This window comes from Sphaerodactylus townsendi, linkage group LG07 (genome assembly GCF_021028975.2).
Source record: "Sphaerodactylus townsendi isolate TG3544 linkage group LG07, MPM_Stown_v2.3, whole genome shotgun sequence".
NCBI lineage: Eukaryota > Metazoa > Chordata > Lepidosauria > Squamata > Sphaerodactylidae > Sphaerodactylus > Sphaerodactylus townsendi.
In genome coordinates, this window is record NC_059431.1 from 27,363,557 (window position 1) to 27,378,078 (window position 14,522).

The following is a 14,522-nucleotide window of genomic DNA, read 5'->3' on the forward strand; positions in this document are numbered from 1 at the left end:
ATGATTGTGTAAAATAGTTTTGCATTCATTAACCTTGCTCTTTTGTCTACAATATGGATATTTTACTGACCTATGTTACTGGATGTTGTAAGAATTATGGAGACATGCAAATGCCAAATAGCTTCATGAAATTCGTATTATTTTTCAAGGGACCCCATTTTCTCTCATGTCATTATTGCTGCGAATGAGACAATTCCTCCTGTTATCAATTCTCCTGATGATATTGGGGATGAAATTAACATCAGCTATTCGGTAAGTAAAAGCACACACAGTTTTCTATTAATGTTCTTGTAATATAACAATATGTGCTAGATTATACAAGGCTAATATTTTATCATTCAAGCTCATAGGATAATAACATCTTTCTTTCCAGGTGCTCAGTTACTATTCCAGTGTGACTATATACAGTTCATGTTCCGACTTATAATACTATTCTGTTTATTTGTTTCCTTATGTACTTATTGCTGGGGGTGAGGGGGAATACCTGAAACCATTAGCTTTACATATCTTGTCCGGTGGTTTTTGCTATTCTATCAGAAGAAAATGATAATATAAACCATCTGGATTTCAAAATATAATAAGAAATCCTAATATATTATAAAAGGGGAGACGTGAGCAATATGGATAACAAAAATGAATCTCCTCATTGAATGATTAACACCAATCTCAGAAAGAAATGGTTTATTGTATGCTGTCTTCTTGCATGTGTTGCCTTTCCATTCCATTCCAGTAATGTTCTAATAATTGGCATGTTCTTTTATTTTTCTTTCCTCTCTTAGAAATGTGGCATTAGTTTTTCAGCCACAGATTAGAATGTATCCCAAGATGACAAGATTACCCCAAACAGCAAGGCTCCATTTCAGCAAATGGGGGAGGAGATAGTCTAGTGGCAGGTCAAAGAATTCACAGGAAAGCTCCAAGGCCTCTTCAATTTATTCCAAATTAAATTGAAAAAAAAAGGTGTTGGGTTGGATCAAGCGCAAGGACCGTGCGAGCAAGGAAATTTGAGCTTCTTGACTTTCTCCTCCCCTAAGCAACCATTTCTGATCCCAGTAAAGTTTATAGCCAGGGTCGTGGCTGGAAGGAAGTAATAGCCATGTGACTTAGGAGACTGCTATTAGGAGGAGAGAGGGGGTTAAATCACTCCTTTTGTTCTCTTTAATCTTTTTAGGGTTTAATTAGATAATTACTGAATTAGGATTGCCAACTTCTAGCTGGGGTCTAGAGATCCCCTGGAATTACAATGGATTTCCAGACTGCAGAGATCAGCTCCCTGGGAGGAAATATAGGGATGAACTTCGTGACATTATACTTCACTGAGGTCTCTCCTACACCCAGTAAGCTTGCTAGGTGTCCTTGTACCAATTGCTCTCACACACCCCTAATCATTCTGACAGGATTGTTGTGAGGATGAAATGGGGGCTCTTTAGAGAAAGGGTGGAATTAAAATGCATTTCATTGAGAGAAGTTAGTGGTGCTGCAGAAATCTTCAACAGTCAGGTAATAATATGGCTCTAGGCACACTTTCCTTGAGTTCTTTTCATTTGCTTATTCTTCATCATATTTTGAACTAAACTGCTTTCTTCTCCCGAATAATTTGTCAGGATATATTGTTGCATGATTTGGGTATGTCTAACAGTGGGATTCTACTAAACAGTGGGACAGGACTGTACTTCCTGTTACACTGATAAACACATTAGTACAGAATGAAAAGACTGTCAACAAAAGAAAGTATTTGATAAGTCTGAATGAGCATCATTCTTCTTGTCCATAGATTGTGAAAGGTGAACATTTTCCAGTGCCAGAACTTACACTGCAAATTTCATTCCCTAACTTGACTTCAGTCCACAACCCTATTCTGTACCTGACTAGGCTATCATTCACAGAGGTAAGTAAAATGTAGAAAATAACATTCGTCAACAACAATGTCTAGTTTTAATTATCACTGTATGCATTTCCAGTTTTGAATGACAATACCTTCCATATCTCCTTATGAGGAAGAGAGTGTGTTTGCCCATCTCTGACTGGTGTATCATCAACTGCTTCCATTCCTGGGTCAGTCAAATCCAGCCACAGTTATTGATGCCTTAGTCACATCTACACTGGACTAGTTCTCCCAGAAAGAGAAATGTTCCACTGAAGTCAAATGGAATAGTAAGAGAAAGGTGCTTGAAGTTTGAAATCTGAACATTTCAGCTAACTACGGAGCAACCCAAATAAGCCCTAACCTCTTTTCCAGGTTTTTCTTTCTCAGTCTCTGCTTTTGAGGAGATGTATATGGGGTGGTGGGACTGAAAACTTGGCTGTGTATGCCCAGGTGAGGCCAAATCCCCAGCAGTAGTGTAGTGGTTAAGAGCAGGTGTACTCTAATCTGGAGGAATTTGATTCCCCGCTCTGCCGCTTGAGCTGTGGAGGCTTAGTGACCTTGGGCTAGTCACAATTCTTCTGAGCTCTCTCAGCCCCCCTCCCTCACAGGGTGTTTGTTGTGGGGGTGGGGGAAGGGGGAAGGGAAAGGAGATTGTCAGCCCCTTTGAGTCTCCTTGAGGAAGGGGGGATATAAATCCAACTCTTCTTCTCTTCTTCTTTAAATCCTATTTAATTCAGTGAGGTTTTCTTACAAAGCATTCTTATGCCCACTTGCCTAGGAGTAAGTGCAGTTCAATGTAGACAGTATAGGATTGTGCATTCTTACAGGGATGTGGAAGAGATGTAGTAATTCTTTGTGCTATTTTTTAGATTAAATTTTAAATAGCCAACCAATAAGTAGATCTGGTAGTCATCAAGATTCAACAAGATCTGTTTTCTGTACATATAATTTTTGTAGCCCATCGAGCTACAACCGTCAGTCAGATAGTTGTGTTCTTCCATAAGCATGAAGAAACTGAGAATAACTTCTGTAAATACAATAAATATTTCAAAAAATTCAACATAGGTGCATTAGTAAGTTTTTGCTTGGTTAACTTAAGGGCTGTAAAATAGCTAAAGTTGCAGCCAAAATGCATGAAAACAATGACTGTCAAAAAACCTGTGTTCAGAATCCATGACCGCTTTCCTCAAGACGTAAAGTTACGCATTGGGGTTAGGTCGAAGCGTACATGACGTAGCCAACCTAATTTCCCCTGGGACCCGTTTACGTAACGTAACGGTCCCAGAAACAACCGGGAAGACGGTGCCGCAGAGTGCCGTCGCCCGGTCGACCTACTGTCGCCGTGGCCGTCCGGCGTGTTGCCGAGGCCTGGGGACACGCCCCCTGCCCTGCGCGACCGCTCCGGCATCACAGGGTGGGGGGGGCGTGTCCCTAGACCTCTTTTGCCATCCCCAAGGCGCTGTTAATGGCCCATGCGGAAAGGGCCCATGTGACACTAAATCAGTGACTTGCTATAACAAGTAAATTTAAACTTGTGTGTCATTATACCAAAATGTTTGGGAACTGGTGTCTTAATGACCTACATGGTTTGGGACCACAGTAACTGAAGGACCATCTTATCCCATAAATTCCTGCCCAGGAATAAAGATCACAGGGAGAGGCCTCCTGACTGTCCCACCAATTTTTTTGGTGGGTACTTGAGGGAGGGCCTTTTCTGAGACAGCCCTTAATTATGGAACAAATTCTCCAGGAAAGTGTGCCTGGTCCCCTCACTGTTAAACTTCAGGAAGTATTTGAATACAGTTTTATTTGGGAGTGTTTTTTGATTGATTCAGCTTATATTATTGGAAGTCCTCATTGGAGTTTTTAAACTGTGTCTTTTATGGGTTTTGTAATTGTTGTATTGTGCTTTTAAAAATGTTTTATTTATATTGTCAGCCACCAAGGGTCCCACAAGGATCAGGTTGATGTTAGGCCACATAATCAATGATAATTCTGTAATAATTTTATAGAACGAAACTACTGTTTCACCAGCATTCTTATAGTGTGAATAGTTTTTATGTATATGAATGTCCTCCAAACATTGTTTATATTTGTTGATTGTGGAACTGTGATTTAAAAAATAGTAACTTTTCCTAATGATAGGAACACTGATTATATTGCTCTTTCTATTAATATTGCTTTTTTAATTAATATTTTTCTGATTCTTTACCTGCATAGTTTTCCTTCCTATAAGTATACATAAGCAAGATATCATGCACAAGCCAATGAAAATGTTTTGAAAATGTTTGCAAAACATTTTAAATCCCCCTTTGATTGCTCGCACTCACTCGGTTGAAACAATTCCTGTCCGCCATTTTGTGGTCTTTTAAAAAAAAGATCTGTGGATCAAATGCTACAAAGCTTCAAGGTCTCATGCTGTGATTCTCTAGGAGTTGTGTTTTTGAAGCTACAGAGACAAGTTCCCCCAAAATAAAAAAAACCTGATGATAATACAGCACAAGATGGCCTGTGCAAGCTCAGAAAAAGGCACCGATGAGAACATCTGGAAGTCATGGGAAACTTAACAAGATTGCATAACAAATGAAAGTATTTTCAAAATGTTTTCAGAAAAAGAAGCACTAGGAAACAGGTTGCAAATAAATTGTTGTGATGGTGGAAATAAAACATTTTGAGCTAAAAACATTGTGAAATTCCACAAAGAAAAAAACATTTTATTTCCTGCCTCACAGCATTTTGTTTGGGCTGTGCAGAATGGACCAATATTACATTGTTTGTCAAATCAAATGATCCCAAATACTTTACTCAGATTGTTTCACTGACAATAAGAGTTCTGATTTTTTCCCCACTATTAGAATGCAGTCTGCCGAAGAAGTCACCCCATAGATGTATTAATGATTGATGGTGGTCAGCCCCTCATAACATCAAGGAAAAAAGAGCCCCTAAGGGATCCAGTTGTCGTAAGTATTTCTAAACATTGGTTTGCATGACGTAACTTGAACTGAATGCCATCTTGGATCAGATTCATCTAGGCCAGACGGGCCCAATTCTTACGAGCCTACAGGCATCTTTGAATTTCTGACACAAGGTGATAGGCTCAACCACAAAATGGCTGCCACAGGAGGCAGAACAAACCACAGAATATCAGGTAGTGAGGTAATGAATAACTTTAATAGTAACTCGTCAGCATTTCAGGCAGAAGTTATGTTGAACAGAATACCTTTCAAAATGAAGAAGAAGAAGAAGGAGGAGGAGGAGGAGGAGGAGGAGTTTGGATTTATATCCCCCCTTTCTCTCCTGCAGGAGACTCAAAGGGGCTTACAATCTCCTTTCCCTTCTCCCCTCACAACAAACACCCTGTGAGGTAGGTGGGGCTGAGAGAGCTCCAAGAAGCTGTGACTCGCCCAAGGTCACCCAGCTGGCGTGTGTGGGAGCGTACAGGCTAATCTGAATTCCCCAGATAAGCCTCCACAGCTCAGGCGGCAGAGCTGGGAATCAAACCCTGTTCCTCCAGATTAGATACACGAGCTATTAACCTCCTACGCCACTGCTGCTCTTGCATACATGCAGTCTACCTTCAGTTACACAGTGAAGATCCTTGTGATGTGGTAGCAATTGCTGCCATAGCAATTTTTAAAAAATCTACCATAGCCAATCAGATTTTCAAAGGCTAATCAGAAGCCCCACTGGGGGAAAACTCCAATCACTTCTTAAAAGCACTTGGCTGTTGGTAGGTGTCATGATACCCCAATCTAGGCCATCACCTTTTCTCCAATATTGGCCAGCCAGATGTAGCTGGGAGAGTCAAAACCTCTCTTGCTTTTGATCCCCCAGCAGCAATTGATATGCCAGTCTACACTGCATCTGAATATGGAGAGTCCATTTAGTTATCATAGTTAGATGACTGATAGGTCTGTCAGTAAGTGTGTGCTACCACAGAAAACAGCCAAAGGCACTTTCTCAATGAAGTGTTGTAATTCACAAATTTGTATTCCACTTTTTGACATCACAGGTCTAAACAAGACTCCATGAAACTTGAAGTCTTAACTTGACTGAAATTAATAGAGGTCTGCTACCAGAACGTTTAGAATCAGCTATGTGTTTATGTGAAAGCTCAGGGGCAAATTGCATGCACAGCTGAGATTTGGATTTGGGGTTGCATTGGAATGCAATAAGGGATCCCTCAATCCCTGATCAGCTTTGCTGATTAAAAACCTGACTCCTCTCATTATTATTGATAATGTGAAAGGAAAAAAGATGACTGCACATAGTTTAACAAAGAAAATTATGTCATGATTTCTGCCTCATTAGTTCGGACATTTATTTATCAAATAAGGAATGAACTCATAACTGGTAAATGTCTTTTGAAGGATGTTGGTGCTAACAGAAAGTATGCCAATGGTAGCAATGAGGGAAAGACCACTGTTAGGACCTTTGGAAACAGGTAATTTTGGACAGCCATGTTTTACATTTCATTTATAATTTGTGTCATGACTCTTCAAACAGGACTGCGATTCCTATGAGTGTACAACCATTAACTGTACTCTGGCCCCATCCGATGTAACTCAGGTGAACATTTCAGTCCGACTCTGGAAACCTACTTTTATAATGGTGAGTCATCACAAGGTCTGCAAGGACATTATGCCATTATAATTCTTATTCTATTGTATATGCATATAGATTGGCATAGATATCTTTTGCCATCAATTCACAGCCAACTCATGGTGAACTCATAGGGTTTTCAAGGGAACAGAAGTTCAGAGGTGGTTTGCCATCACCTGCCTGTGTGTCAGGATCCTGGACTTCCTTGGACGTGTATGAATAATTACACTTTTAAATTATTTTATCTACCTGTAATGTTTGAATATCCCTGCAACCCCTTTGTACACATAAAACCCAACCCAGAGAAAGTTTTTCAGCCTAACCTTTTTCTGGACATTTTTAAAATGCGACACACATAATTTTGACATAGAAAACACCAAACAAACTTCATGCTCCTTCACAGCCTGATAAACTACAGCCCAAGAAAAGCTTTATTTAGTAATTATACTACTAGAAGCTACAATAACTAAGCTGAGGCTATGATACTTTGGCCACATTATGAGAAGACAAGAGCCACTGGAAAAGACAATAATGTTAGGAAATGTTGAAGACTGTAGGAAAAGAGAAGAACTACCATGGGATTGACTTAATAAAGGAAGCCATGGCCCTCAGTTTGCATGACCTGAGCAAGGCTGTTAATGAGATGTTTTGGAGGTCATTGATTCATAAGTCAGAAGTGACTTGATGGATAGGCTCTCTACAATTTTCCCCTCTCCCTTTCCCAAGGTGTAGAATCAGGCTCTTTGGGGAATACCATGCCAATCAGATGAGAGTCCTGGTCTACTTGTGGCCTTTGGCAAAGCCAAGCATAACACATCTTCCAGTTTAAAGTGGAGGAGGTGGGGGGAGGAGAAGAATAGAGCCCCTCCAACCCATTCAACTCAGCAGACCACAAGGTGGGGGGGGAGAGAAAGGGGGACATCAGGCATTTTTAAACCATTAGCAGTCACCACCCCCACCCCAACTTTTCTCAAGCTGTGAAAGTTTAGAATGTGCTCTAACTCCCTCCAGAAGTCTCACATGCCCAAAACTCACTGTTGCTATTGTTGCTGTCTTTGAAAATGGGAGCGGGGGAGGGAAGAGAAGGAATGGGAAAGTCCTGCAGGAGGGCGCCTTGGCTGGAAGAAGGAAGTAGATTAGCAAGGCCAAGAAGAGTTACCTAGGGGTCTGTGTCTCCAGCTGCATAGCACTTGCCATCTTTGAACATCTCCTCAGGAACCAATTTTATGATTCCACGATTTTAAGGGCCCAATAGATGAGATGCTAAAATACCCATGATCTGTTCTCCCCAGACTTAAAAAAAGAAGAAAAAAACAGGTGCAGTATTCATTGAGACTAAGGACATGAACAATCTCACATGTTTTTATCTCTTGAAATAGTATCAAATAAAGGAGGCATAAAGGGCATTGCTTTTTTTCCTGCCTATTTTCCTTCCAAAGCCAGTAACTTGGTGATTTTGAAAAGCAGGTTAATCTTCCTCTCCCTTCTACACCGAACTCTGATTTGAGTTGTTGCAATTAAGATGATCTCCTTATGGTTTTCCTACTGACCATTTTCCCTACTGGTGTTGTTCGCATGTGTGGTTTTTCTCCCCCATCTTCTCACAAACAGAAATCTTACCCTGATTTATTTTGGTGATTTAAAGGTTTGTTAAATTGAGTTTAAATGGGTTCATCATTTTGTATCTAGGCAAGTATTCACAATTCTGAAGTTATTGTAACAGCATTACTGAGGAGTGAAAATTCATCACTGATCTTGAAAAAAGATGATGAAAAAAGAGAGGTAAGTCTCATCAGTTTCCTACGTACTGAAATCTTAATCTACAAATCTGTTAAATCAAAGTTAAGGCTTTAGCCCATAATACTAAGGGATATTTGAAGTAAGCATATATAATATTTGCATTGCTATACATTTATCAAGAGCCCCATGCAGGGCCAGAGTAAGGGGGAACTGCACCTGGAGCATGTGTGTGCCCCTGCCACACCCCCGCATTGGCACGCGCCTGGTGCGTCGCACACCCCTTGCCCCCTTGGCACTATGCCACTGGCCCCATGGCACAGAGTGTAAGCTGCAGTACGACAGGCCAATCTCTACCCATGACCTGAGTTTGATCCCAACAAAGTCAGTTTCAGGTAGTCAGCTCAAGGTTGACTCAACCTTCCATCCTTCTGAAGTTGGTAAAATGAGTACCCATCTTGCTGAGGGTAAAGTGTAGATGACTGAGGAAGGCAATGGGGAATGGCAAACCACCCCGTAAACATAGTCTGCCAAGTAAATGTCGTGATGTGATGTCACCCCATGAGTTAATAAAATGTGACTACTTTAGCTGTATAAATTTACAGCCCAGTTCTAAAAATATACACATGCACAAGCTGACCACTTTGCAAATTCTTCCCCTTGCTATTCTTGAGCTGTTGCTGCTATTAATTCAATTTCCACCCCACTTCCTGGCAAAACCCTCTATGCATATTGCAAAGCTGCCAATCTGTGGCTTTCTTGTCACAAAAGTGTAAGTCTGGCTGCGTTTCTGTATTATTATAGCAACCAATTGATTGATACTTCTGCAAACAAAAGAAAAATTAACATCTGAAACAATGTGACTACAATGTGAATTCTTGTCCAACTCATTATTCATATACCATCTAAATATTAAACGTTTTCTTTCTCAGCATAAGTTATTGTCAATGATTATACAATACTAGATCCCCAAAAATGAAGCCACAGTAATTACAGATGTGATTAGTCTCTATTCCATTATTCCTATTTTATAGAAATAATTTTTCTACCATTTTAACAATTTTCAGATCGTTATTAAGGTTATAAGAGAGCTTCTTCCTGGCCGGATTCCATTGTGGGTTATTCTGCTGAGTGTTTTTGCTGGACTTCTGATTCTTACACTACTTATATTTGCATTGTGGAAGGTAAGATAAGTGTCTTGAAGAATCACTGAGATTAATTATGGGAGAATCATTAACAATAAAGACCTGATTGCTCCTTTTGCACTTGATATGCTAGCAAGTTACAGTTGAAGCATAGTAGGTTGGATATCATTTTTTGTTTCCACGAAGTGAGGAACCTTCCAGTGATGGAAGGACCAGCTTTCTGAAGATGCCTATCACAGGAAAGTTTCACATTTGACAAAAAAGATTCAACCCCCAATGCATAAGAGTGACGTCCTGGTGATAGCCTTTGTAGTAAATATCTCTGTGTTGTCATGCATTTGACCACAAGTGGGCAGCCTGCTCAAAGCTAAAGGAAGAAGCCAGTGCCTTACAGAAAATAGATGTCATTTGTCTGCATTATTTTATATCATGCATCAGTATCTGAAGAACAGCACAATGAACTAGTGTTAATTCAACTGCTGTTAGCACCACTGAAGCATGGCATTGTTGATGCAGTAGAGCAACAGATACAATATTCAGAAAGCACTGCATGTTGATGACAATAAGCTGACAGAGAGATGCATTTTTCTTTTTCCTTCCTCTGTGTTCAACAGAACAACTAAACGCAATGGCAAAGCATTTAGATGGCAAAGCAGTATAAACTGTTTTAAAAATATTTCCTTCTGTCCTGTGAGTGAGCTGGGGATCTCCAGCAGAGCTGTCTAACCACCCTTAACAAATACTGTTTTCAGTGATAAAATAAAGATAATAAAATAAAATTGTAAGCAATGCAAAAGTAAGCAATACAGGTCTGTACATTCCAAAACAGACTCTAATGTTGTTATTTATCCCTCCTCTTTGTAGGCTGGATTTTTCAACAGGCCATTAAGAAAGAAAATGGAGAAATGAGGAGGGAAATTACTACAAAATAAACTGTATCAATTCTACAGTGATCCGCTCTCAGGTCTGCCTCAGAAATGTGACCAGAAAATGCCAAATCTAGTGTCATCCATAGAAAGCCACAAAGCTTCCTCGCACATCAGCACAGAATAACCAACGTGCCTAATGCCAAAAAGGAAAGAAATGAAAACGAACTGGAGCTCGAGTTGGATAGAAGAAACATATTTTGATTTTATTTCTGGGCACAGACTGAATTAGGATTCAGTGCAGCTAACATGGGGTGGTGTGGGAGGCTTTGGACTTTTGTTTCTCAACCATCCATTTCCCAGGTACATGTGCAGAGTGATTTTTCTTGGAGGGGTTTGCTATTCAAAGAAATAAGGTCAAAAATTCCACTGGTTTGAGCGGGAATCAGTCACTTTCCCAAAGTAGTTCTCTTGATTCAGGCTGTCATTAACATTTATGTCTTTTGGGTTTTTGGGGCTTTGATTCCAAAAATACAAAGCTAGAAGTGCATTATACTGAAAATATAGGATATACTTACAAATAATGGGTTTAGGACAATATCTTGATGTCTAGGAGAAACAATTCTACAAACTTGTTGTTGTTGTTTTTAAATCATCCCCCTGTAGAAAAGAAATCAACTAGTCAAAGTTATTATTTTCCAAACAAGGTAAAAAAAATGAACAAAATGGGTGCATCAGTAAGCTTATGTTCCTTATCTCATTCTGTTATGCTCACATAGTGTCCATTTGAGCTATGCATCTGGACCAAAAAAGCTTCACTCCTTCGCCAACATGCAGTAGCCCTGTTCACATGTTACATGATGCAAATACATGCATGTATCTGTTTGTAAGGAAAGAATCAACATGCATTCATGTTGCATTTGAAACCAGGGATGAGTACCTGGATAAATTATATGTTCAGCTGTACTTGTGTTGAGTATAACATGAGAACTACTTGATGCATGTATGAAGTGTACACTGTACTTGGTTTGTTCATACAGTTACTGTGATGTCCGAACAGGGCTAGTGTGGGATTAGATAGCGGGCAATACTTGCCTAACTTTGCACTGAGCATGCTACCCCTGTGACATTTTCTGTTTGTATGATGTGCATACTGAGGTGTAGAAGCTACTTTGTGAAACAAAATTCATTTGTTGCCCCAAGGATAGTGGCTTAGATCCCAATATGTCTTTGTGCAAATGGAAAGCTTTTCTGTTCATGCAAGGTAAGATTCCCAATTCTTACTGAGTCCACGTTCTGCTGCAATCCCAACATCATATCTGATAGTTTCACAGGGGGCACTCTCCAAGTCTCAGGGGCAGCTTTCAAGGGTTGGAGCAGAAAGTGGGGTGAAAGAAAATTCCATTTTGCAAGCATCATGATGGATCCAAGTAATGCTCCTTAACAGACATATTTCCAGGTGTAACTGTGATTTTTCTGTTCTCACTTGGTTGTATCTGAACTGTTTCTCTTTCCTCCTCAGTAAAATCAGTGGAGGGTATGTCTATATGCGAACAAAAGTATTCACATGCTGTACCTGTTTTGCCCCAACTGTTTGGTGAGGCTTCCAAAACTTATTTCCTCTTCCATGCATTGCAGCTGGGGGGAAGCTGTGGAGTGGCTGAAGAGCTCCTGAACAGATAGATATTTAAAATCTGCTAGCAGAGAATCTTGCAACAAAGAATATCAAAGGCTACAAGTTCACACTTTGTTAAGCCTTTAATTACATTGTGCCATGGATGGTGCTGAGCTTCAGATTAATAAATGTGTACGAAAATGCAGTGGGAGCTATTTCCAAAAAGGCAGGATTCCCTTTTCGTGATGCACATAAAATATCACATTTGAATTCCATTCTATCGTGATTCTAAAACCTTGAATTGAGTCATAATTCAATTTAATTGAGGAATTAAAGTCAGTCATGTTATGTAAATTTATAATTTCAGTAGAAAACACATTTCTAGAGGTTTTCCTCTTCCAACTGGTATAAAATATTCAGCAGCTGTACCCCTTCACTGTAAGGATCTTTCCTTCCAAATTTAGGTAGCCATTTAAAATTGTAGGACGGCCGCCCTACAAATTGGAAACAGAAAGAAATGTATGCCTCTCTTACTTTCTGAAGATCCTCAACTGGAAAGAGGATCTCTTTCTAAGAAAACTGTTTCAGACCTTTCCTGGATGACAGAAATAATTGAGTATGTTTATGAATTACCTTGATTCATTAGAAAAAATTCTGACTAACTGTAAATCCCTCATCATGTGGTGACCAAACAGTCATTTCTAGCATCCTCCATCATTTTCCTTGGCTGCTTTTGTCTAGCCTCAATTATGCAGATTTGATGGACTTGCAAATATGAGATCGTTTGAATCGGCCATTTAATTTATAGGGAGATTTCCTGGTGGGCCCAGATAGCTACTGATGGCTGAGCACCAGCAACTCTGCCAGTGCTTTGGGGGCTTCTTGGCTTAGACCCTTCACTGGTGATCAGCCTCAGCTCACTAATTATCTCCTCCTGCACTGCACCCAGTTTGTGGGATGACAGTAAGCCAGCGTCCATTGGTAGGGCCATTGAGTTCACGGGCCCTGCAGTGCTGCCTGTTAAAGGCTATTAACCGGGCTTGTCCCAGGCCCATTTTAACTTCCCTGCTGGCTCCTGGGTGAAAGGGTGACCAAATTTTCAATAGTTCATTTTAGTCATCTTTTCAAACATTTTGGTGCTTATACACACTCTCTAAATAGACAAAGAAACACTTTAACTAATTGTTGTTTATTAATGTGCTAATACCACTGGAATTTTGGAAATGCTGATAACCATTTTGAGGAAAGAATCTTGCACATTGCAAACCGTATTTGTTACTAAAACACAAATTCTAATGTCATTGTATCTCTGGTTTTGGTCTTTTTCCTTGTTCGCCAGTACACAACTTATAGAATAAGTTCCCACAATCCTGGAAATGGTAGTTGCTCACAGATGGCATTTGTCACAATCACACGATTTCTATATATTTCTGGGTGGTGGTAGTGGTGGTTTACTTTCTTAAAACATCATGAAATATTGTCCTCCCATAGCTTCAAAGAGTCTGATTATATGAAAAGTGTCTAAAAAAAGAAAATGGGTCAGATTTGAGATGATTTGAGATGAAGGGTTACCACCGCTCAGAGCCCTCCGGGGGTGGGCAGTATAGAAGTCAAACAAACAAACAAATAAATAAATAAATGGGTTGGATCACACGGATCCATTCTGCTAGCACAGGCACTTTTCTCTATTAGATGGAGCCTTTGTCTGATGCAAGACATTCTGTCAGCTTTCTTGAAGTGGAGGCATTTTCTGCTCGCACCACAGATCTGTGGGATCCAGCCTGTTTTAATCTATAAGAACCTGTATTAGGGATCCAGTGGAGTAAAGTAATCTGGAGTATAAGCAGGCCCTCTAAAAGCTGCAGCCCTCTTCTGATGACTTGAAGAATTGTTTAAACACACATGAAACCAACTGGTGAGTAATGAAAATACTGCTACGCTCAATAGAAGCTTGCAACAGAGACAGTACCTAAATAATATTGCTAATTTAGCAGTACTAAATTAGCTGAACTGGGATCACTTCCTAAGGATGTCCCATTTATTTTAACAGAGCTCATTTTCAAACTACTGTGCATAGCATCATGGCCTGGCTGCATTCACAATCCAAGGGAGTCCGACTAAAGACCATTTGATTTGCATTCTCCAAATAGACTCAGTACTGATATCTAGTGCTTATCTCTTGAGAATTACTATCTTTTCCTCACATCCCATGTATGTTGTTTTTCTTCTGCACTATCAAAATGTTTTGCTGTACAAAATGTTCTCCTGCTTCTACATTTATCAGACCTGATGTGGCTAAATGAAGATGTTTCAGCACTGTTACTGTTTACTGTTTCTAGTTTCTAGTTCCTTGCTTCCATTTAGCATGCCCCTCCCATCTTCCTTCTTCACTATCCTTGGTTGACAGATTTCCCCATGAGTGTTGTTTCATTTTAAAGGCAAGAGACATTCAGAGGTGCTTTGCCATTGCCTGCCTCTGTGGTGGTCGGTGGTCTCCCTCCAAATACTGACTAGGGTTGACCCTGCTTAGCTTCCAAGATCTCCTGAAATCAGGCTATCCAGAACATAACCAAGGAATATATACCAGTAGTTCCTGAATTATGTTTTTTTCTTGCCCCTTCGCATGAACCTGTTACCACCCCAACAAACATTTGAATCCACGGAACCATCCTGTTTTTCCTTCATTCTGA

At 40.0% G+C, this 14,522-nt stretch overlaps 1 protein-coding gene across 1 annotated transcript in view; it reads left to right on the top strand.

The window, feature by feature from the left end:
- ITGA1 (integrin subunit alpha 1) overlaps positions 1 to 13,133 on the top strand; it is an 83,005-nt gene extending 69,872 nt beyond the window's left edge. Inside the window, exons 24-30 of the mRNA XM_048503682.1 lie at positions 150 to 252; positions 1,775 to 1,888; positions 4,723 to 4,827; positions 6,374 to 6,478; positions 8,159 to 8,251; positions 9,274 to 9,390; positions 10,216 to 13,133. Coding sequence (XP_048359639.1) covers positions 150 to 252; positions 1,775 to 1,888; positions 4,723 to 4,827; positions 6,374 to 6,478; positions 8,159 to 8,251; positions 9,274 to 9,390; positions 10,216 to 10,260 — 682 coding nt within the window. The 3' untranslated portion in view covers positions 10,261 to 13,133. The remainder of the gene's footprint in view (positions 1 to 149; positions 253 to 1,774; positions 1,889 to 4,722; positions 4,828 to 6,373; positions 6,479 to 8,158; positions 8,252 to 9,273; positions 9,391 to 10,215) is intronic.
- The last annotated feature ends 1,389 nt before the right edge of the window (positions 13,134 to 14,522 follow it).